Source organism: Lutra lutra, chromosome 1 (genome assembly GCF_902655055.1).
Source record: "Lutra lutra chromosome 1, mLutLut1.2, whole genome shotgun sequence".
Classification (NCBI taxonomy): Eukaryota; Metazoa; Chordata; class Mammalia; order Carnivora; family Mustelidae; genus Lutra; species Lutra lutra.
Window position 1 is genome coordinate 216,043,020 of NC_062278.1, and position 23,408 is coordinate 216,066,427.

General features: G+C 59.2%; 3 protein-coding genes across 4 annotated transcripts; all 3 read left to right on the forward strand.

The window, feature by feature from the left end:
- On the forward strand, positions 1-14,318 carry RAVER1 (ribonucleoprotein, PTB binding 1). 2 transcript variants are annotated; one of them, XM_047702911.1, is made up of 14 exons: positions 1-421; positions 1,947-2,013; positions 4,324-4,793; positions 8,213-8,404; positions 8,577-8,706; positions 9,056-9,150; positions 9,893-9,980; positions 10,280-10,491; positions 10,588-10,681; positions 10,757-10,890; positions 11,663-11,737; positions 12,207-12,347; positions 12,740-12,823; positions 12,930-14,318. In XM_047702911.1, the coding sequence occupies exons 1-14, from the start codon at positions 152-154 to the stop codon at positions 13,074-13,076; spliced, it is 2,199 nt and encodes a 732-aa protein (XP_047558867.1). In that variant the 5' UTR covers positions 1-151; the 3' UTR covers positions 13,077-14,318. The 2 variants fall into 2 exon arrangements, with proteins under 2 accessions (XP_047558867.1, XP_047558857.1); XM_047702901.1 differs by having other exon boundaries at positions 10,588-10,890.
- Positions 14,319-14,408: 90 nt separating this feature from the next.
- Positions 14,409-18,854, forward strand: FDX2 (ferredoxin 2). Its single transcript, XM_047702949.1, has 5 exons — positions 14,409-14,704; positions 14,791-14,845; positions 15,048-15,154; positions 18,178-18,265; positions 18,430-18,854. The coding sequence occupies exons 1-5, from the start codon at positions 14,551-14,553 to the stop codon at positions 18,584-18,586; spliced, it is 561 nt and encodes a 186-aa protein (XP_047558905.1). The 5' UTR covers positions 14,409-14,550; the 3' UTR covers positions 18,587-18,854.
- A 383-nt stretch (positions 18,855-19,237) lies between these two features.
- Positions 19,238-21,887, forward strand: ZGLP1 (zinc finger GATA like protein 1). The gene is made up of 6 exons (XM_047702937.1): positions 19,238-19,514; positions 19,766-20,140; positions 20,774-20,859; positions 21,204-21,297; positions 21,444-21,569; positions 21,718-21,887. The coding sequence occupies exons 1-6, from the start codon at positions 19,378-19,380 to the stop codon at positions 21,845-21,847; spliced, it is 948 nt and encodes a 315-aa protein (XP_047558893.1). The 5' UTR covers positions 19,238-19,377; the 3' UTR covers positions 21,848-21,887.
- The last annotated feature ends 1,521 nt before the right edge of the window (positions 21,888-23,408 follow it).

Sequence of the window (23,408 nt, forward strand, 5' to 3'; positions counted from 1 at the left end):
TCTCTGTGGCAGCAAGGGGTGGAGCCTGTGGTGCCCAGACGCGGCTTGAACTCTGAGAGGCGGGCTGGGCCTTAGCCAATGGGCTGAGGGGGTGGGAAGGGAGGCGGGGCTTGTCCTGGCCAATCGGCGGGCGTGCCCTCGTTGCCGCTCTATGCCGCTCCGCCCAGGCTCGCTGGTCCCAGAAGGCGCCGGGTTTCCCAAGATGGCGGCCGACGTGTCCGTTACTCACCGGCCCCTGCTGAGCCCGGAGGCTGGGGCCGAGGCTGAAGCTAATGATGCCGCGGAGCGCCGGGCGCCCGAAGAAGAATTGCCGCCGCTAGATCCAGAGGAGATCCGGAAACGCCTAGAACATACCGAGCGCCAGTTCCGTAACCGCCGCAAGATACTGATCCGGGGCCTCCCGGGGGACGTGACCAACCAGGTATGGGGGGGGAGCGTGGCGGGAAATACCACCGTGCGCGTGCGCGGGGGGAACCGGGCGACACCAACGCTGGCCTGCGCTGGGGGGCGTCGGCGGGAGAGTCCAAGCGCGGGATCAGTGCGGGATCGGGAGAAACCAAGAGCAGGATATGGGGGCGGGGGGTGGGCAGTGATGGAGGGAGAAACCAACTTTGGACTGAGGGAGGACGTTGCTAGGGGCGACCACAGGCTTGGACGAAACCAAGTAATTGAAGGGGGGGCGGGGAACTGGAAGGGGGCGGGCAACTTTGGCCTGGTTGGGGGATTGTGAATGAGCAGCTATATTGGGACTGTGGAAGTAGGGATGGCAGTTGCTCCCTGCTCTGATCGTGTATTGCCCCACCCCCTCTACCATGGGTAGGCGGGATGTATCCAGAAGTTTCAGGGTTCATTGGAGTATGCCTTTCCATAGCACGCATTTATCGACCCCTCTGCGTCATCCGGAAGTTGTAGTAGCTCCTGGGGTCTTTTTTCCCCTAAAGCTTCTGGATTAATTTGGAAAAATAGAGTCTAGTTCCCCCAGCTCACAGACCTGCAGGCCTCCCCCACTGTTCTGTGACCCCTCCCTTGACTGGTCTGGCCAGGGCTGCCCTTCTTTTGGGGCCTACATGGGGTAGGGCTTCCCAGTGCTCTTTGGACCCAAGGAGATTGCATCTAGTCGGCCCTGCCCTGCCACAGTGGGATGGGTTCTTTCTCCCTGCTGCTGAGAAATCTCTGCTCTCAGACCCACGTGCACATCTGCCACTGACTCTCCCTAACCACGAGTAGGCGCATGGCTGGTGGGGTCTCAGAGTGTGCTGAGGGGCAGACTTGAGGACAGACCTGGGGCAGGTGCCACTAAGCATGGTCTGTTTTTTTCCTAGAGCTGGCTCTCCTAATGCCTACCATCTCTCAGCTGGGAACACTCTATCTCCTTCAGGGTGCATGGTGTGTGTCTGGCAGTAGCAGGCCCCAGGGTCTGCCCACAAAGCTAGCTTACCAGAAGGCCAGCCCTGTCAGCAGGAGGGAGTTGGGAGGCATGTGAAGCTATGCCCTGTGGTCTTATTAAGTACACAGGGTCCCCAGTTAGGTACCCCCTGGCTGGCATTCTCTCTGCTGCCCTGACCAGCTGCATGACCTACGACATGTTTCTTTGCATCCCTGAGCCTCAGTTTCTTCATCTACAAAATGGGTTAATGCCCAATTTGTTGGGATGTTGGAAAGAGTCAGACTTGCAAACCGAGGTTCAGATGGATTGAAGTTACTTCCCTAAGGACATACAGCTGACCTGGGACTTGAACTCAGACCCGTCTGACTCTTCAGTTGTGTTGTGTTAGTTCAAAGCATGGAGTCTGCAGCTAGGCTCTGAATCCTGGCTGTGAGTGTTCCCTCATTTGTGAGATGGGGATGCTGATTGATCTGCTTTCATAGCTGGTCCATGTGGAGGTGGCTCTGGGTGGGTGCCTTCATCCCCTGGTGACTCTATCCTTTGGCTTCTGTCTCCACAGGAAGTGCATGATCTGCTCAGCGACTATGAGCTCAAGTACTGTTTTGTGGACAAATACAAAGGGACAGGTTTGTGGGGCTGTGGGTTGGGCTAGTGGCAGGAGGTGACAGTCCCTGAAACTGGGAGGGTCTAGGCCCAACATTTCCTGTCCTGAACCTCAGGCCCAATATTGTCCCCTAGGCCATACAGGACAGACTATTGTCCCACTCTGGCTCTCATCCTGGGTGCCCATTTGGGGCAGCCTTGGCCTTCTTCCCCTGGGCTGCCTAGCCAGATACCTGAACACTGGGCTCCCCACTTGCCCACGCCATTCCCCCCAGCCAGCCAGTCACCCAGGCCTAGTCTGGCTTTCTCCTTCACGTCCTCCAGAACAGTTGGCATCCCTTAATTCCCTCAATTTCCATCTGACCCATGCCCCCTCGATCTCTGCCAAAAAGGCAGCTTCCCTCTGATCCGTCCGCCTCTATGATTTCATGCCTTCCCCCCAGTGGCCAGCCCTGATCCAGTTGAAAATCTGACCAAATCTAGGCCTAACCTTCATTGTTCTTCTCTCTCTTCAACATCTCTGAGGCTCCGGCTGACACTACGGTGCAGGGATGGGCCCCGGCCTCACCGTCCCCCTGGGCACCCATCATGTTCCCGGCTGTTCCCTCTGCCAGTGCTCTTAGCTGTCCACTGTGCCATCTGGGCGGCATCGGGCAGCTCCACGTTGTGCCCCGAACGCCCCGCCCACCATAGCACTGTCACGCTGGGCTCTTGTCACTCTCTCACTCACCTGCCTCCTACACTTCGTGGCTGGCTCCATGAGAACAAGGAAGGGTCTTGTCAGCCTTGGCGCCCCCTCTCCCCCGCCCACCAGACATGGGAGGCTCTCTGTGGGTGTCTGTGCCTGCCAGGTATTGTGCCGGTATTAAATCTTCTGGGGCCTGTTCTTGCAGTGTGTAAGATGGGTGAGGAGCTGAGGACAGGTAACTCCTTGCGACCCACCTGGCAGGCTAGGAAGGTTGTTCAGATCTCGGGTGCAGGAGGCAAACGGACCTGGGTTCAGGTCCTGGTCTGGCCACCCTCTGTGGCCCCAGGCAAGTGATTTACCCTCTGGAGCCTCAGTTTTCTCACCTGCAAATTGGGCATGACCTGCTTGGGTTAGCCATGAGGCCAAACCTGTTAAAATACCTAAAAAGCTGGGGGTGCCTGGCACCTAATGGGTGCTTATTAATATTGGTAGAGGCAGTGCATCAAAAGTATTTACTGAGCACCTCGTATGTGTGTGTGCCGGGCATCAGGGATCCAGAGGTTAACTGACATTCTCATCGATAGAGTCTTCCAGCAGTGGTCACTGAATGTTGTATGCCAGGTACTGGGTACATAACTGTTAACCGAGCGGAGAACAGTCTAGTCTGCAGACAAGGGTATTATTCAAACAGCTGCAAACATGGAGGTTTGCACGCGTGCATGCGTACACACACATGCACACACACACACATGACCAGAAGCTCCGGATGTGCAACAGGAGAAGTCAGGCTAGGCTTTGTGGGGAAGTGATGTTTGAAGGGCAGGTTGGGTTAACCAGGCAAAGCAGCATGGAGGTCTGGCTTCCAGGCTCAGGGTAAGCGGGAGCAAAGGTCCGCGGCCGAGTGGGCGTGGCACAGTCCAGGAAGTAGCAGTGAAGAGATGGGAGAGGAGGTCAGCAAGGCCAGTGGGCCAGGCCACACAGGATCCACTGGTCCCTGTAATGAGAAACCAACCCCTAGACAAGGACGCGATGCCATCTGATTATCCTTTTGAAAGGCTCCCTGTCGCTGCTGGGTGGAGAGCAAACGAGGCATGGCGGTGGGACTGGATATGAGAGGTGTTGGTGGCCCAGAAAGGTGGTAAAGGAAGGGTGCAGAGCAGGGCACTGGGGCTTGCCTGCCTGGGTTCAAGTCCCGACTCCTCGATGGGGGCAGGGGGCACTGCTCTGGACCTGTTTCCTTGCTGGCCCAACGGGGGTGGTCAGGAGTAAGTTCTCTCGTTTCCCATGAAGACACTGAGACCCCAGAGCTCCCCTGAGCCATTCAGGGGCTGGACTGGAAGCCCAGGCCCCAGCGACTACATCCTGAACCACTGCCACATAGCCCCCGAGTTAGAGTTAGACGCGTGTAGGACCCAGCAAGGAACACAGTGGGTGAACCCTGCTGTGGGCGGGGATTAGGGACAGAGCAGGGAGCAGGGCTCAGGGAGGCGGGAGGCCCCTACAGCCGGGCCTCAAGGCTGCCAGCCATTCCCTCAGCCGGTCTCTGACAGGTCCTGGTTGTTAAGTATTCTGAGGTCAATGCAAGGTATGGGGGGGGGCTTGCCCCTCAGGGTGCCTCCTGAGCCTGCACTCCCTTCCGCTGCAGCCTTCGTGACCCTGCTGAACGGGGAGCAGGCAGAGGCTGCCATCAGCGCCTTCCACCAGAGCCGCCTGCGGGAGCGCGAGCTGTCGGTGCAGCTGCAGCCCACGGACGCGCTGCTGTGCGTGGCCAACCTGCCCCCCAGCTTCACGCAGCAGCAGTTCGAGGAGCTGGTGCGGCCCTTCGGCAGCCTGGAGCGCTGCTTCCTGGTCTACAGCGAGCGCACTGGCCACTCCAAGGGCTACGGCTTCGCGGAGTACATGAAGAAGGATTCGGCTGCCCGCGCCAAGTCGGACCTGCTGGGCAAGCCGCTGGGCCCGCGCACCCTCTACGTGCACTGGACGGACGCCGGGCAGCTGACCCCCGTGCTGCTGCACTCCCGCTGCCTCTGTGTCGACCGCCTGCCCCCCGGTTTCAGCGACGTGGACGCTCTGCGCCGGGCACTGTCGGCGGTCCACACGCCCACCTTCTGCCAGGTGAGCCCTGGGCCTGGTGCAGGGGCCTGGGGGGTCGGGGCCAGGGACAGAGCGCCTCGGAGGGGCCCTTTGGAGTCACCTGCCTTTTCTAATCTCCTGGGTCCCTTTTCAGTAAAGCAGCGGCCGTGCCACCTTGAATGGGGTTCTTGTTAGAAAGGCCACGTGGTGTAGTGGGTGACAGCCCAGCCCAGAGCCAGATGGCTGAGGTTCAGATCCCTGGGCACCCTTTAGTGACTTGCTGAACCTTGGTGGCCTTGAACCTCCTATCAAGTGCAGGTGAGGCCGCCTTTGAGAAAGCTGGGTGCGAGGCCGGTCACCTCTCTCCCATTCCCGTGTTCCTCAGACGTTTGCAGAGGAGCGTCGTGGCTCCCAGGTCTGGCCTTGGAGAGGCTGTCCAGAGACAGCCACAGTCCCGTGTGAGCCTGGAAGTCAGGATGTCAGGCTTGGCTGAATTCCAGCCCTGCCCTGTGGCTTTGAGCAAGTCAGTCACTCTCTGAGTCACAGTTTCCCTCCATAAAAAGGGATTCAGCACTCACGTCAGGTCGGCAGAACAGTGTCTGTTTCATCCGAGTGGCATGTGTCATGCACTCCGGTGTGTGTGCCTGGCCCTGTGACAGGCACGGTGGCGTGAGAGCAGGCCAGACCCACTCCTCTTACCCACAGAGCCCCTTGTAGGCACTCCTTCAGTACCCGCTGAGTGCGTTGCTGAGAATCCCTTCATCCTAGAACAGCCCACGGAGGCAGGTAATAACCCCGTTTTCGGGCGGCACAAGTTCAAGAGCCCTGCCGGGGCTGTATAGCCAGGGAGGGCGTGGCAGGGCCAGGATTGGAAGGCCGCAGCCTGGCTCCAGGGGCCCCCAGGCAGCCTGACGGAGCTGCCGTACAGGCTCTAACCCCAGATCCCCCCAGTTCTGTGGCCAGGGGCGGCTCCCGCTTCCCTCGTGTAAATGGAATGTTGGGGCCTAGGGACTCCACTGTCTTAGGAAGCCCACTCCTTGCTCACTCTGCATTTGGTCACGCTGCTGCCTTCCGTGGCGTACCTGCCACATGCTAGGTCCGGGTCGGGGGCTCAGGACACAGATGACTTAGGTTGGCAGCTCTGTCCTGTCTTGAGGGGGTGGGACAACAGGGTCATGACCAACGATCAGTTCTCATTCCGAGCCTCAGTTTCCCCATCTGGAAATGGGGCTAGCAGTGCTTTGTGATTGGGTTATTGTAAATGGCTCCTTGTTCATGGTTCCACTTAGAGTACGTGTCCTGGTTGAATGGAGGCCGGGCTCAGGAGTGGGGCACTTTGAGGTTTGAGCCTTACTCTCCCTCTCTAGGAACTGTGAAGCCTCGCTTGCCCTTTGACCCCTCCCTCTCTTCCCCTGCAAGATGGCACATGTTGTTAGAAGATGTGCGTCTGGGCCTTGGTCAGAGGCGAAGCTAAAGTGCTCAGTAGAGGCAGGCTGATGGCCGGAAACCCCCTACCTGGGCACCCAGAGCGGGGGCATGCTGAGAGCACCGCCCTTCCTTGCCCCCGGGGAGGACTGTCTCCTTGAATCCCCACAACCACCCTTAGAGGTGGGTTTGTTTAGTCACAGGTCACAGATGAGGAGAGCGAGGCCCAGGGCTGGGCATGTGCAGTGATGTGCCGACACCAGCCTGCCAGTAAGAGGGGCCTGGGGGTCGAGGTCCAGCAGCTGACCCCGGGGTCCCCCAATCCTGAGCGGGGCACCCTCACCTTTCAAGAAGGTGGGACGCAGAGCTGGGAACTGGCCGTCCTGGTGGGGAGCGTCATTCTCAGCATCGCCAAGCTGAGCCCATCAGGCAGCGCCCTAACAGCCCGCTCTGCGCGCTCTGCCAGCCCCTCACGGGCCGGTCTCCAGCAGTGCTGTAGACGCGAATAAAGCAGGTATCCCAAGGCTCTGGGTGTTGTCAGAAGCCTCTTCCGTTTTATTTATTTTTGCGAATGGGCAGGCCAGTCCTCTTTGGAAATTCAGCAGGTGCAGAAGGGTCAGTGGCGAAGGCGGCTTTGCCCGCAGCCCCTGCTCAGAGCCGGTTGTGGTGTCTCCTTCCGGCGAGATTCTACCATGCATTTCAAGCAGATGCGTGCGGATGTCCTTGCGCTGCCCTCTGCCTGACCCAGATACAGCCGGGCCTGCTTTGGTTTGGTTCTTCCGCTCAGTCTCGGGCATATTTTCATGCTCAGACACGAGGGAGCTTTCTTACTGCTGTCAGGGATGCCCCATATTCGTTTCATGGGGCCTGCTGTCCTCTGTGGATGGACGTGCATCGCTGGGGACCAAGGAACATTGCTGTTTCTTGAAATGGCCAGAGGCGCCCAGAGGTGGTTTCTTGAGGGCAGCAGCATGACCTTGTCCGCTCCCAGGTCTGGCTCTGTGGCCTGGGCCAGGGACTGCCCTTGTCCAAACCCGTTTCCTCCCCTGCAGAGTGGGAGCGCGGCCCGTGCCAGGCTCTGCGACGTGCTGGGACAGCCCCCTGGCACCCAGCCTGCGGCGGGCACAGTCTGACCGGGTGCTTGCCTGGGATCTGCCTGCCCTGGGACAGCACCCACTGTGCCCATTCGTTCCCTGAGCAGGTGGCAGGCTCACATGGTGGCACAGCTGACCTGACCTGACGGGGGCGGGAGGGAGGGCACCCATGGCCTTTATCTTTGTGTCTTGCTGCAGAGACAGACCCGGGTGGTGGGGGAACGGACACGTGACACACATCACATGCGGCATCCTCCCTGTCTCCAAAAACGTCTCCATCCCGGGACACATCTGACCCAGAGTCTGCATAAGGGGCTGTGGGCCTAACCCACAGGCTGCTGTCAGGAGCGGTGGGGGGCCCTGACTGGCTGTATGACTTCCCTCTCAACTGGCACATCTGGTCTTGAACCTGAGCTTGGAGGCCACGTGTTTCACCCCCAAGCTGTGTCCTTCCTCTCCAGCCCTGGCTGTGTGTCTTCAACCTGAGGCTCAGTGGAGCTGTGTCAGAGCCACCCATCTCTCCTCCCCCCAGCACCCCTTCACAGCTCTGTAACTCCGCCTCCCTGTACCTTCGTGTGCTTCACGGTCCCCATCAGAGTCCCCAGGTGGCGCTGGTCTGAGGCCCAGGGGACTTGACCCATGTGAGGTGGATCCCAGCTTTGCGCTCTTACCAGCTGCGTGACCTTGGGCATGTCGACCTCTGAACTTCAGTTGTCCACTGAAAAATGGGTAGGATGCAGCCTCCTAGGGCCATCCAGAAGATTCGATGAGCTGTTGCAAGAACAGGGCTCAGAAGAGTATAGGGCTAAAAATCCACCCCGTCTGGGGAGGTTCACTGTCACGAGGAGCCAAGTCTGGTCACTGTTGTCACTTCACATGAGGGCAGCCACTACCACTTGGGTGCTCATGTCTCCCTCCCCACCCCCTGCCCCCCCCCGCCAGCTGGCATACGGCCAGGATGGGCAGCTGAAGGGCTTCGCTGTGCTGGAGTACGAGACGGCAGAGATGGCCGAAGAGGCACAGCAGCGGGCGGACGGCCTGGCGCTGGGGGGCAGCCACTTGCGCGTCTCCTTCTGTGCCCCCGGGCCCCCCGGCCGCAGCATGCTGGCTGCGCTCATCGCTGCGCAGGCCACGGTGAGTGCGTGCCTGGGAGGTGCGCCCCCAGGGGTGGGGGTGGGGCACCCAGGGGCCAGACCCTCCTCTCTGGAAATGTCAGGGTGTCCGCTGGACTCAGGATGAGAGGGACAGGTGAGCCCGCGTCCCTGCGGCCAGGCGGGGCTCTAAGCCGCTCTCTCTCTCTCTGCAGGCCCTCAATCGGGGCAAAGGGCTCCTGCCCGAGCCCAACCTCCTGCAACTGCTCAACAACCTGGGGCCCTCCGCCTCCCTCCAGCTGCTGTTGAACCCCCTGCTCCATGGCAGTGCAGGGGGCAAGCAGGGTAAGGTGGGGCCAGGCAAAGTGGCGGCCGGGGTCCCCAGCTGTCTCGGAACCCGGCGCCTCCGTGGACTGTTTTCCCATCCAACCGCTAAGTGACTCGAGCCTGTGAGCAGGGGCTGGAGGAGAGCACCACAGAGGGAGCAGGTGCCCCGAGCCCCTCCTGGGGGAAGCAGAGCTAGCTGCAGAGAGGCTGGCTAGTGAAAGGGCCATCCCTCCCTGTGGCACACTCTTCTTCTGGCCCTCTTTTGGGGGACGTCGGTTGCTTTCAGGGAGCTTCAAGCCCAGGGCTGTGCTTCACTGGGGCAGGCGTTTCCATCCTGGGTTTGCCGCTCACTTCCCGATCTCCCCAGGCCTCCTGGGTGCACCTCCGGCCATGCCACTGCTCAACGGGCCCGCCCTGTCCACGGCACTGCTGCAGCTCGCCCTGCAGACCCAGAGTCAGAAGGTAACTGCACGGCCCGGGGCCCTGGGGCCTCCGTATCCATACACACGCTCTGGCCCCATGTTGGTCCATGTCACACCCCGGTCACATCTGCCAGTGGCTTGTCATCGGTGGGGTGAAGACAGGTGCTCAGGACTCTGGCGATGACACAGTCTGGGAGAGAAAGTCCAGGCTTCACAGGAGTCGCTTGCTGGTGTCTCACTCCCACCTTCTCAACGCACAGACACAGAGACCCGTACAGACCAAGATACACACACATCCACACACACACTGCTGACCTACCCGGTTTGGTTCATTAGGGTCAAGTCAGTGACGTGGGGGTGTCTGACCATCACTGATGGCCTCAGGGGCTTGTGGGGCTGAAAGTGGCTCCACGTGTAGCTGTTACCCTGTGTTGGATACTGTGCTTCCTTGATAATCAGCAAGGGGACCGGGTGTGGGACAGTGTGTGCCTGGGAAGGACCGTCATCTTATGTGTGTCTGACGGTGGCTGGCAGTGCGGGGTGATGGGCCCTGACACCCTGAGCATAAGGTGCATGTCCCCGGGGTCTTCCCAGGGCCTGGTGTGCCAGAGGCCCTCTGTCACCACTGGGTGGCTGGAAGGGTGACGGCTGGGATGTGGGAGCCCATGTCCGTGTGTGCCTGTGACTGGCTGGGCCTGGAGTCTGGGCGTGCTGGGTGTGGTGACCCCTGCCTCCTGCCTGGGCCACGATGGTCCATCTCCAGCTGATTGTGCTCTCTCCAGAAGCCTGGGATCCTGGGAGACTCTCCCCTGGGCACCCTTCAGCCTGGGGCCCAGCCGGCCAACCCCCTCCTCGGGGAACTGCCTGCAGGTAACACAGATCCTGCCCCTCCTCATCTTTCTGGACCCGTTCCCTCTCCCCCTTTCTGAGCCCCTTTCCTTACCGGGTGTGGGTGGATGACCCCATCTCTCTCTGGGTCTCAGTGGCCCTAGCTGTCAGTTGGGCCCCCGCCTCCCAGGGTGGCCGGAAGGATCCCGGGAGGTGACATGCTTAGAGGGCTCTCCGCAGTGCTCACTGCATACCTGCTAGTCCCAGTCCTAGCGGAGGCCCAGGACCCCCAGAAGATGGGTCCTTTCCGGTTGGGCGCCAATACCTCCTTCTCCCTGTAGGGGGGGGCCTGCCCCCAGAGCTGCCGCCCCGGCGAGGGAAGCCACCACCTCTGCTGCCACCACTCCTTGGCCCCTCTGCTGGTGACCGGGAAGCCATAGGCCTGGGTCCCCCAGCAGCCCAGCTCACTCCACCCCCGGCCCCAGTGGGACTCCGAGGCACCGGCCTTAGGAGCCTCCAGAAAGACAGTGGACCTCTGCCAGCACCCCCTGGGGTAAGGCCCCACCCTGTACCCAGTACCACTCCGGCCTCCTGCCCTGCCAGACCCCGCCTGCCAGGGGCCCTCACGAATCCAGCTCTCCCACCACAGGTCTCGCTGCTGGGGGAACCCCCAAAGGACTTCCGGATCCCCCTGAATCCCTACCTGAACCTACACAGCCTACTCCCGGCCAGCAACCTGGCGGGTAAGGAGGCCCGGGGCTGGGGAGGCACAGGGAGAAGCCGCCGCCCGGCTGAGGGCCACCTGCCTAACCCCCCAGCCCCTGGAGGTGGCGGCGGCGGTGGCAGCAGCAAAGCCTTCCAGCTCAAGTCCCGCCTGCTCAGCCCTCTGGCCAGCACCCGCCTGCCCCCTGAACCAGGGCTGCCTGACAGCTGTGGTTTCGACTACCCCTCGGTGAGTACCTAGCCGCCGTGTGGTCAGCCCTCCCGGGGGCCGCTGCTATGGCCCTTTGTCCCCTTAGAGCAGGTCATTCTTTAGAGCATTATTTCTCGAGTGCTGATGGCCAGGAGAGCTCTAGGGAGATTGTGGGAAAGGTGCCACACACAGTCCCTGCCCCGAGTCACAGGTCTGTCTCTGCACATCAGACCTGCTTCCTGTCTGTCTGTCTCTCCTGAGAGGCGTTAGGCTGTGCTTCTGGCTCTTAGAGACAAGGCACGGTGTCCTGTTGGTTTCTCTGTCTTCTCCCTTCTCCGACTCCTGTCCCTGTCCCTGGAGAGCTGCTCCTTCCGTGATCCCAGCCCCCCATCCCGGTCAGCCATTGGAGCCTGGCCACTGGCAGGCCCCCTGTGTTGTTTGGCCCACGCTGGACGCTGGGTTAAAAACAAATAACAACTGAGATAAATGTCGACACTAACGTAGAAAAGACCTCACACACCCCAGATGGGCAGCTGCTCCTGAAACACTGTGAACACCTTCCCACACGGGTGCCACACGCCTTCACAGCAGCTGCCTCCAGGACCGATGTGGAAGCCCTCCCTGCTGTGGGGCGCACACCCTGTTTCCTTCCAGCTGCCCAGCCTGCACTTGGAAGTTGCCCACACACAGTCGAGTGTGCCTCCTGCTGGAGGGGGCCAGACTTCCCCGGGAGCAGCAGTGCCCTGGAACTCAGCCAGGGGTGAGGCTGGCGCGGACTCCGACCCAACATGCTTCTCCCCCTTTCCTTCAGGATGTGGGACCTCGGCGGCTCTTCTCCCATCCACGGGAGCCCACACTAGGGCCTCACAGACCCAGCCGACACAAAGTAAGGGCTGCCCTGGCCAGCTTGCCTCCTGGGTGTATCAGTTAGCTCTTGCCGCATAACAAGCAGCCCCACCACTTGGTGGCTCAGAACAGCAGATAATTGATTTCTCCGTCGCGGAGGCCGGTGGGTGGTTCCCTGGCGGCTCAGCTGGGGCTCGGTCATCTGCATTGGTTTTAGTCACATACCTAGCAGTTACTGGGCGGGGTGCTGGGGGGCTCAGCTGGGATGATGACCAGCCCCCGGAGCTCGTTCTCCAGCATACCACCCTGTGAGGGCAGCCCACGTATGGTGGTGGTGGCCCCGGGACTCCCCAGAGGAAGCAGGGAGGCCAGGCCCCTCTGCCTTTACCGTCATGCTGCTCGTCCCAGTGGCCAAAGCTAGTCACTGGTGCGGGGGGCATTTCGGAGGGTCTGCAAAAGCAGGTGGAACTTCAGTCCTCTCTCTCATTCAGCCCGCCCCCTCTCTGCAGATGTCCCCCCCACCCAGTGGTTTCGGAGAACGGAGCGGCGGGGGCGGTGGGGGACCCCTCTCCCACTTCTATTCGGGCTCGCCCACTTCCTACTTCACCAGTGGCCTGCAGGCTGGCCTCAAGCAGAGCCACCTTAACAAGGTGAGGAGCTTCCCCAGCCACCAGTTTCCCCAGGGACAGCCAGAATGCAGGGGCTTCTGTGACCTTTGGTGCCTGGGCCCTGGCTGAGGTGGTGGCAGAGTGGGGTTCTGGGCAGGGCTGAGCTCAAACAGGCCATCCTCCCCACACCTGCGTTGTCTTGCCCCTAATATCCAGCCTTCCTGGTCACCTTTCACTCCCTCTCCAGTGGCCTATGGTGTGGGCGATATTAGCCCCAGTAGACAGAGGACGAAACAGGCTCACAAAAAAGAACTCTTCCTCCCCTAGTCTCCTAGCTGATGAGTGGCAGAGGCAGGATTCGAGCCCAAAACCCCTTCCCTTGGCCCTTGGGGACCGCTTCCTCTCCCATTCCATCTTTCTCCCATGTCTCCCAGGCGGTCGGCTCCTCTCCACTGGGCTCCGGAGAAGGGCTCCTGGGACTCGGTCCCGGGCCCAATGGCCACAGCCACCTGCTGAAGGTACGGGTCATGAGGTGGGGTGGGGTGGCAGCGAGGACATGCCAGGCTGGGGAGCAGTGGCCCCTGGATGGCCCCTGACTTGCCACCCCCTCCCCTCTGTCTCTAGACCCCACTGGGTGGCCAGAAACGCAGCTTTGCCCACCTGTTGCCCTCACCTGAACCCAGCCCCGAAGGCAGCTACGTGGGCCAGCACTCCCAGGGCCTCGGGGGCCACTACGCAGATTCCTACCTGAAGCGCAAGAGGATTTTCTAGGGGGCCAGTGCCAGAGATGCTCAAGGGCCTGCACCAAATCACTTTTGGGTTTTCTGGTGTTCTGTTTGTGTTTTTTCTTTCCCCCTTTCAGTAATAGAAAAATCTCTGAAAGACTTTGTTGACCAACCAGCCGGAACCCAAGGAGTGTGGGGGAGTCTCGGGGCCGCTGTGCACCTCTGGCCTTCTCCCGGCATGGAAACTCTACAGCCTTAAGGGAGAGGGGCCCTCGCCTGCTCTCTGTCCCCTCCCCCATATCCACTTGTGTCTGTGTCTGTCTCTCTGGGAGTCCTCTCCTGCCTCGTCACTCCTGTATTTTGGCCTTTCGAGTGCCTTGGAGGTTCCCCTGACCTCCCGTGAGGATCAGAGACTGTCCCCCTTTTTTAACTTTGACAATTGACTTTTGTTTCCTTTTCTAATTTGTATTATTTTTTAAATAATCCAGGACGACCCCCAGCTCTGATTCCTTCAAGGTCCAGCATGTCTGGGCCTTCATTCCACTCTTTTCGGTTTGAAATGGCTCAGCCCTCTTTCTCTCATGTCTGCTGCAGGCATGGCTGTGTCCTGCCCCTGCCTGCCCACTCTGGCCTGTATTCCAGCTGAGGGGCCCTAGGCCCCTGCCACTGTTCCCTTGCCTTCTGATGCCTTAAAGCTGGGTCCCAGGCCCTGCGGTCAGAGCCTCTTAGATGCCGAGCTCCAGGAGCTTGACTCAGGACCAAATGGCTCTGGCCTGGGGATTGGGCCCCTCTACCCAGGGTCCCCACTCTGAGGACAGTAGAAGGCCAAAGCCTTGGTCTTGGCAAAACAACCCTATCATCCTTCCTGCCCAGGCCTAGGTGCAGAGACAGGTTTTCTCTGCCAGCTTAAACCAGTCTTGCGGTCAGTCTGTGGGAGTCGGGTATTGTGCATCTCACTGAGCCTCTGCTGTCTACCCCCTCCCCCACTACCCCCATGTTGAAGATGAGCTCTGCCTCTCCATCCCCAGGCTAGATCACCTGGAGCTGGCCTCCTGGCCTTCTCTTGGCCCAGTGCCCAGTCCAGCAACTTCATGCAGATAAGCTCTGCCCCTGCCCACCAGCAGGACCTGTCGGCCTGGACCCTCCTTCTGGCCGGCTGGGCCACCAGCTTTCCTCCCCTGACTCTGAGGGGTCCACATCCACTCCAGGGGGGTGTCGTCTCCCCAGTCCTCCCTCACAGACCTTCCTTTGCTGAATTAAAGTTTGTAAGTAAATGGTTTTAAAGAAAGCAGAGCTGGCTGGTTCTTGGGACAAACAGTGGGCCTGGGTGGGTAGTCGGGGATGGCCCCGCAGGTCTTTTGTGGGGGCGAGCCTGCCTGGCTCTCTCGCACTTCGGCAGTCCCTTCCTGGAGTCCTTCCTGGCACACGTCCCACTCAAACGACAGTGCTTGTATTCGGGCAATTACGGGCCTCTTGGGTTGCGGGCCTGCCACTGGGCATGCCCAGTCCCGGGTCACGTGATGCCTGTCATGGCCGCCTCCGTGGCCCGGGGAGGCGTGAGTGCTGGATTTCTGCTGCGGGCGGCCAAGGGAGCCTGGTGGAGCCGGCCTGGGGGCTCCTGGGGGTCTGGGGAGGCAGCGGCGCCAGTGACAGCCAGAAGATTCCGAGCGACAGGTACCTGGGGCGTTTTGGGGGACAGCATTAATCCGCCAGACGCCTGCGAGGCGCGCCGCGGCCGCTCACCCAACTGTGTTTTCCAGGCTCGCGCCCGGCGGGGGAAGAAGAAGCTAGCGGCCCCGACCGGCCCGGGGACGTGTGAGTGCAGGGAGCCAAGTCCCCTGTTCTTTATCCCACGAGGCTCCTCTGGTCCCCACCTTGCCCTGCAGCCTCATCTGTGTCCCCCCCTCTTCCTCGTCCTATTCCCCTGGCAGTCAAGGGGAGGGGAACCAAACCTAGACGTTACCTGCTCACCGCGCCCACCATCAGGTTTGGTATCTGCACCCCCATTTGTCCCCAGGGTGAACGTGGTGTTCGTAGACCGGTCAGGCCAGCGGATTCCGGTGAGCGGCAGAGTGGGGGACAATGTGCTCCACCTGGCCCAGCGCCATGGAGTGGACCTGGAAGGTGGGAACCCGGCACTGGGAATTGGGGAGGTCCTTACCCATTGTTTTAAAAACCCTGCAAATCAGATATTGTTCTCCGTTACTTAACCCTCCTGTGGCTTCCCATCAAACGTGGCTAAAATCTAGACTCTTCACCATGGCTCAAACCCTGACCAGCTCTGACCCTTCACTCTCTCAGCAGCAATTTATTGAGCATTTCTTAGAGGTCAGTAAAATTCCTGCTCTCCAGGAGCTGTATTCTCTCCTTCCTCTTTCTAATCTAGGCAAACTGGCTTTCTTGCTTTTTGCTCAAACGAAAAAGCCAAGTTCATTCCTGCCTCGGGGCTTTTGCATTTCCTGCTCCAGACATCTGAAGTGCTTTCCCACCAGAACTTCTGGCTCCACCTCATCCATTGGGTCTCATTCCTGACAATCTCATCCCCTCAGCCCAGCTAAAACCCTCAGCCCCAGCCCCTCCATCACCTCAGTGTGCTTTATTGTCTTCCTAGCACTTCTCAGTGTCTTGTTTCATTTTTGTCACCTATTCTCAGAATGAGATCAGAAACCGTGGTGCTACTTACCGGTTGCCTGTCATGTTATTTAGATGTAACCGGTATTAAATCTGTATTTGCTGAATAAAAGATAATCATAGCAGACATTACGTTAAGCGCATTAAATACCTACTGACTGACTGAATCTTCTTGACAAGGTTATGCGATAAGGGAGACTGTTATTTCATTTTATAGGTGAGGAAGCAGCCCCAGGTTAAGTTGACATGCTTCAAGGTCAAGTAAGTGGCAAAACTAGATTCAAAGCCTGCTTATTTTAGCCACTGATCGGTGCCGCTCTTCTGTGTATATTGAACACCTACTGTGTGTTAGGCAGCAACGTACAAAACAGACAAGACCCCTGTCATTTCACGTCAGTTTCAACTTCACAGGAACCATAATCCCAGGAGTAAACATGTAATTACATCATGAGCAGCTGGAAAGGGCAGTCTGGAAGAAGGAAAAAAAAAAAAAAAAAAAGGATAGGGTTATTTTTGAGGTGACTGTAATACAGAGCCTGATATAATATCATCGGGGGTGGGGATGTTGGGGGCTGGCCGTGGCAGGCCTACCTCAAGTTCTGTTCTGGAATCCAATCCTAGGAGCCCACAACACTGATTGGAACGTGAGTTTCAGAGGCAAGTGGCCTGTGTTCAGGTTTTGCCTCTTACCAGCTCTGTGACTCTGAGCAAGGTCCTTGACCTCTCTGGGCCTCTGAGGCCTCGTCTATGAAAGGGGACAGTTCATTTGCTGTCTCACTGGGCTGCTCTTGCACTTAGTGCTGAATGCCCGGCCCCTGGTTAGTGTGCTGTTGCCTCGCTGGGACTCTTGTATTCGATAATCTCTCATTGATGAGGACACCCCTGAGGTGGGAAACGGGGCTGGGGACGAGATTCCTTGGGGACTGCCTAGAGCTGCAGGGTTCAGACATTTTATCTCCAGGGGGCAGGGAGGGTGGGCCAAGTCACCAGGTCCCCCCTGGGTGGTTCTTCTGGGTTAGGAGACTGCCTTGCAGCTTCATCCTCATTATCCAGCAAGTTGTGGAAGAGACAGAAATCTGTCCCATTCGCTTATAACATGTCTCGAGCTTCCACCTGCCAGGCTCAGTGCCAAGTAACAAGAAAGCAGGCCAGATTGATGGGGCACAGGTACACCCAGAGATTCAGATGGTAACCTGAGATCGTGGTAAACGCTGTGCAGAAATTAGAGTCCCCACGGCCAGGCAGGGATAGAGGGTGGTGGGTGGTGTGGGGAGAGGATAAGAGACAGGAGATGGGTGGGGGCGCCTGGGTGGTTCGGTGGGTTGAGGCCGCTGCCTTCAGCTCGGGTCTTGGTCCCAGTATCCTGGGATCGAGCCCCGCATCGGGCTCTCTGCTCAGCAGGGAGCCTGCTTCCTCCTCTCTCTCTGCCGGCCTCTCTGCCTACTTGTGATCTCTGTCTGTCAAATAAATAAATAAAATCTTTTAAAAAGAAAAAAAAAAGAAACAGGAGATGGAACAGTTGAGTCCCTGAAGGCAAGAAGGTTCTAGCCATGGTAAAGGAGTGGAGAGAAGAACATTCTAGGGCAAGGGGACAGCAAGGGCAGAGTCCCTGTGGTGGGGATGAGCTTGGTGTGTTGGAACTGAGCAGGGGGGCCAGCGTGGCTGAAGTGAAATGAGTGAGGGGTCGGGAGGATCTCAAGGAATGAGCTGAAGAGTTTGGTTTTATTCTGGCTGCGAAAAGGCCTTGGAAGGTTTTGTTTTATTTATTCTTAAGATTTTATTTATTTATTTGACAGAGACAGCAAGAGAGGGTGAGTGGGAGAGGGAGAAGCGGGCTTCCCATAGAACAGGGAGCCCGATGCGGGGCTGGACCCCAGGACCCGGATCATGACCTGAGCTGAAGGCAGACATTCAACAACTGAGCCACCCAGGTGCCCCAAGGCCTTGGGAGATTTTAGACCCGGAGGGACATTATCCTCAAGCACAGTTCTTAGCGACCAGTCCAAAGGGTGGGAATGTGTCCGGGGGGGAAAAGCCGGAAACCCCAGCTTCTGTATCTTTCAACCCTTATTTTCTGGTCTCTTCCCCTGCCACAATGGGTGTTGAGGAAGGGGGTCCCATCGTCAGGAGCAAGAAGGAGAAGGAAGCCCGTCTGCCCAGCACAGTGACAGGGTCCCGGCTAGGGCTTACATGCTGCAGGGATCCTGCCTGACCATTCCCCTCTCAGCCACACTGAAGTCAAGTCCACGCTCATTTACAGTTCTGTGTGCACCATCTGGTCCACAGCCTGCTGGGGGGTCCTTGGGAGATGAGACACCCTAGACAGCCCTTTGCAAAACGTACACCCAGCTTGGGAACAGCTACTCGAATCAGTGGGGGTGGGGGTTGTCCTCAGTGCAGGCCCCTGAAGGACAAGGGGCCAGCGGGGAAACAAAGGGCCTCTTCCCTCTTCTGTCTGTGCCGCAAGGTGCCTCCGTGACCCTGCCCCTCACTGGCACCTCATCTGTCCCCTGCAGGGGCCTGTGAAGCTTCCCTGGCCTGCTCTACCTGCCATGTGTACGTGAGCGAGGACCACCTGGACCTTCTGCCTCCTCCCGATGAGAGGTGAGCGGGGCCCGCCCCTCCCTGCTGTCCAGAGGCCCTCCAGCGGCCCCAGCCTCTCTCCTCCCTGCCCTCCAGCGGCCCCAGCCTCTCTCCTCCCTGCCCTGTGGGGCCCCCCGCCAGCTGGACAACGCGCCCCCCCATGACTGCTCTTCTCCTCGCTCCAGGGAGGACGACATGCTGGACATGGCCCCCCTTCTTCAGGAGAACTCCCGGCTGGGCTGCCAAATCGTGCTGACTCCTGAGCTGGAAGGGGCTGAATTCACGCTGCCAAAGATCACCAGGAACTTCTATGTGGACGGCCACGTCCCCAAGCCCCACTGACACCGGCAGCCGCGTGGCTCTGGGGAGCCGGGACCAGAGAAAAAACCAAGTCGCCAGCCCAGCCCAGAGCATGGACAGGCCAGAGAGAGATGCTGGAAGCAACCAGAAGGCCAGAGCCCCTGCCTCAGAGAGATCCCATGTCCAGGCTCTGGTTTTGGGCGCGGCAGGGAGACCCAGCCCTGCTGGGGAGGCCTCCCCCCAACTCATGAGAATCAGTGTGCAGATAGGGTGGAGTCTGACCGGAGCAACAATAAAACCGTCTCACGGACCTCCAGTGTCTTGAGTGTCCTTGGGGGGGGGGGCAGGCCCTGGGGGGGGGGGTCTCTGGCCGCATCTTCTGGAGCCCCACACAGTAGCGCTGGGGCCATGGGGGTGGGGGCGGGGGGACGATTGAGGCAGAGACCTGGAAGCTTCCGTCCCAGAGAGCTCGGGAGCGGAGCGCACGTGCAGCCGCGTGGCAAGGCCCCGCCCCCGCAGCCGCAGAGGGATTTGGAGGGACCCAGGCTGGTCTGGAGGGGTGTGAAGACCACCGGAGCAGAGCTGCCGGGGTGGGACCGGGGCAGGCCGGAGGGGTGGGGGTGGGGGTGCTTGGAACCGCGTGCCGGGCGCTGCCTGACAGCCCCACCCCACCCTCCGCTCGCCCCGCCCCCCCCCAGGTGGGGCTCATCGCAGCCTCTGCCAGAAGCGCCCCCACCAGGCACGTTCTGTTCCACTCAGGTGGGGCTCATCGAGTGGGCTCGGGGTGGGCGGGGCCGGGCGTGACTAGGGAAGTGGGACTGGGCCGGAGCGTGATGGAGGCCGAACCCGTCCCAGACTTCTCGAAGTTGCAAGAGCTGCTGGCGTCGCCGTGTCTGGACCCTAAGCCGTCCCGGGCGTCCCCTGCTCAGCAGGCACCAAGGACCCCAGGATGCCCCAGACCCAATGGCAGGTGCGTTCAGGAGCGGCCCCTTCCCCGAACCTGATCCAGTGGTCAAAGGGTCATGACCTCTGGTTCCTGGGGTTATCCAGGGGTCACAGTGTTAGTTACTGGCACTTAAAAAGAAGTTCTGGTCCCGAGGGATCCTTGGGGTCATGTAGGGGTCACATGGGGGTCAGAGGCCACGCAATTCCCCCATGTCTCTGAGGGCTACATAGGTGCTGCCCAGGGCTGGGGGTGACCACCCTGTCCCTTGTCCCCAGGTCCTTCTGGCCTGCACGCCAGGACTCGGTCACCGCCCTGCGTTTCGTCCAAGAAACAGCAGAGGGGCTGGTGCAGCCCCCTGCCCGGGACACCCAAGCCCTCGGGCCCTGCTGGGAGCCAAAGGCCATGGAGACTCTGGGACCCTCACCTCTGGCAAGGGATGCCAAGAACATGCAGGCCCCAGTCAGTCAGCCATGCTGCAGCTCAGGGCCCCCGGAGACTCCCCCAGCCCCCTCAGCCCTACCCCAGAGGAGGCCCCGGAAGCAGTCAAAGCCCCACCCAGGCGCTGAGAAAGTGGACCCCCGCTTCGAGGGGGTGACCCTGAAGTTTCAGCTAAAGCCGGATTCCAGCCTACAGATCACACCCAGCTACAGGTAGGGGCTGGCCCAGAGGAGGGCGCCCTTTTGCAAGTTATAGTGATAATAGTGGGGGCGGGGGCCTCTGGGCGTGGGCTCTCAGGGGCGCCCCACACCAGCCCTACATTACAAACGGCCCAGTCTCTGAGCCAGAGCTCAGGCTGCGACCAGTCTGGGCCCCTGCTACAGCGAGCCCACAACGTCCCGGTCCGAGCATAGGTCCCGTCTATGAGACGGGCCTGACCATCCCAAGGGCTGCTGCTACTGTTTTCTCCAGTAACGATCATGACCACCACCTGTCAGGAACAACAACGAGGAGAGGTAACAGGTGGCCCTTGAGGTGTCTATTGGCTCTCTGAAGCCTTGTGAAGCCCATTTTGCAGATTTGGGGACTGAGGTGCAGACAATGCGATCGCTTATCCGGAGTTACTCATTGAGGTCTCTAGAGAAATGGGGTCTCAAGCCGGCAGGCTGGCCCCAGACTTCCTACCTCTTCACATAATTATTATTATTACTGATGAGGGGGCAAGACCAGACCTTTCAGACAGCAGGTGCCTCCCTGGGGATGCTCCAAATCCCTCCAAATCCGAGGGGCCACTGCTTGGGACAAGGTTCAGGTCCCCCCAATGCTAACTCCTATGTACTCTCCAGCCTGGCCTGCAGTAGCCGCTCTCAGGGTCCCTCTGCAGGCCCTGCCGGAGGTCCTGAGGCCAACTCAGGAGGCGGCGAGGCCCTCGGTGAGTCCTGGTGACTTAAGAGCTATAAATATGGGGGGGTGGCTAGTTTCCCATCCTCTCCTTCTTCCCATCCTGCTTCCCCATTTAGACCCATCCAGAAGGAGTCATGGTGCACCTCCCTCCGCTCAGGCTGAGTCACCCCACCCCCGGTTTCCTCCTCTGCTTAGCTTTGCCATCTGTCTCCCTTCCTGGCTTTCCCTCTGTCTTCGATCTGGTAATACCCAGGGCTGGCCCAGGGCCAGGTGGGGCCATCGCAGCGACTAACAAAATGCCCCACCTGCACAGGCCTCGTGAGCCCAGATTCTTGGCTTCTGGCCCTTACCCTTGGACCTCTGCCCCTTCAGGGCCCCGGTGCTGTGCTTCCTGTAGGACCCAAAGGACCCCCCTCTGGAGAGATGCTGAAGATGGGACCCCTCTCTGCAATGCCTGTGGTATCAGGTCCTCAGGGTGGAGGGAGTTTGGGTGCTTAGCCGGTGTGGGGCTCTGGGAGGGGAAACCCTCAGCCGTGGGGAAAGTGGTTCCTGTGCAGCAGTTTCTGGGCCCCTGCTGCGTTCTGATGGTGGTTTCTCCAACCCCCGCCCCAGGTACAAGAAATACGGCACCCGCTGCTCCAGCTGCTGGCTGGTGCCCAGGAAAAGTGTGCAGCCCAAGAAGTTATGTGGCAGATGCGGGCTGTCCCTGGGCCCCCACCAAGGTCCGACTCAGGAAGGGTAAGCCTTTCCTCACCCAGCTGAGCCAATCTTGACTCAGTTTCTCCAGGGTGGGGGGGATGGGCAGAAGCCCTCCTGGGAGGAGTGGGGGAAAAGACTTGGGTCTTCAGGGGCCCAGCCTACTTCTTCTCTGTCCCCTCCCATTCAGGGATTCCAGGTGGAAGACCCAGGCCTCGGGCTCCAAAGTCCCTGTCTCGGGGGGCCACTGTCCCCCTCTCTGGCCCCTGGTCCCATCAGGTTGGGCTGAGCCTCCCCTCCGAAAATGTTCTCAGCAGTGACACTCCAACTGTGAACAGCAACAGCAATAAAGAACCAAACGACTCTGAGAAAGGGTGCTGTGACTTGGGGATCCCACCTCATGCACATTTCCCTCCCTCCCCCGTGCCAGCAATGTGGGGGCATGTTTTCTCATTAGGATTCTGAGGGACACACACACCCATGTACACAGGGACCAGCCCCCCCACCCCGAGAATTAGCCACATTCACCACAACATCCCACATAGGGCACCAGCTACCCCTTGCAGAGACAAAGAACACTTGCAGAAAGACAGACATGCATGGTGCCTGGCTGGCTCGGTCGGTGGAGTGTACAACTCTTGAGCTTGGGCTTGTGGGTTTGAGCCTCAGGTTGGGTGTAGAGATGACTTAAAAAAAAAAAATCTTAAAAAAAATAAAGGCAAGCAGATACGTGTGTGTGGGCTGACACACATTCACATACAAGCCACACACACCCACATGTGCTGACACATACGTGAGACACACAGACCACACGCTAGGCAGAAACCCACATTGACGCAGACACATCTGATAGACACATGTGTCAGTGGACACATGAGATACACATGACAACACGGAAGATACACCCGGGTGACACACACATTGGCACACAGTGATACACGCACGGTGGTACCTTCGGTGGCCCCCTCTTCCTCTTCCAAGAGCTCTCTAACCCCACCAAAGGGTGTCCCTAGCCTGAAGCCAGAAGCCATGTAGGAGAAGAGGTCCCTGGCCAGAGCTCAGTCTTGTGGCTGTCCCCAGAACACACAGGGTACCAGTGCTCACTGGGAGGACTGGCGGGATACAGCCAGGGTGGGGGGTGGTCCTCTGTGGCTGCAAGTGAGACCTGCCTGGCCACACACCCCAGGAAGGGGAGCCCTTGTGAAACCCTCTTTGTCTCTCTTGGGTGAGCCTGTGGGGCCCAGTTCCTCAGTACTCGGATCCCTGACTCCTTCGTCCCACCATTTCTTGGCTCAGAACACCCTCCCCCGTGTCTCCCATAGCTGCTGTCCTCTCCTTACTGGGAGGGTGGGCAGCATTCCTTGACCACCCAATCTAAAATGTATACCCCACTCCCACACTGTGTCAGGCTCTAGTTCAGCTCCTCACTGGTCTCCCTCTTAGAACCTACCAGAATCTTCAGTTCTCTACTGCTTTGGGCTTATTTCATTCACTTTCATCTTCCCACCAGGACCATGACTGCAGGGGTCCAAGGCCACAATCGGCCACCCCACGGCCCAGCATGGGAGTTCTCTGGGGATACACATTGAACACACGAAGGTCTCAGACCATGTCCCTGTGAACTCACAGCTGTTTTTACCCACTTATTCATCATTTATTGAGAAAGTACTGTGCACCAGGCCCCAATGGGGACACTTTGTGGTGACTAGAAAAAACATCCCTGCTCTAGTGAAGCCAATATTCTAAAACGGCAGTAAACAAGTACTCAAATATCTAAAATATGAAAATAAAATCTATAAGGAGATAAGGGGTTGGAGGGCTACCTCAGTGAGGCTTCTCTGAGGGGAGACAGCCAAGGCCTCTCTGACATTTGTATGGAAA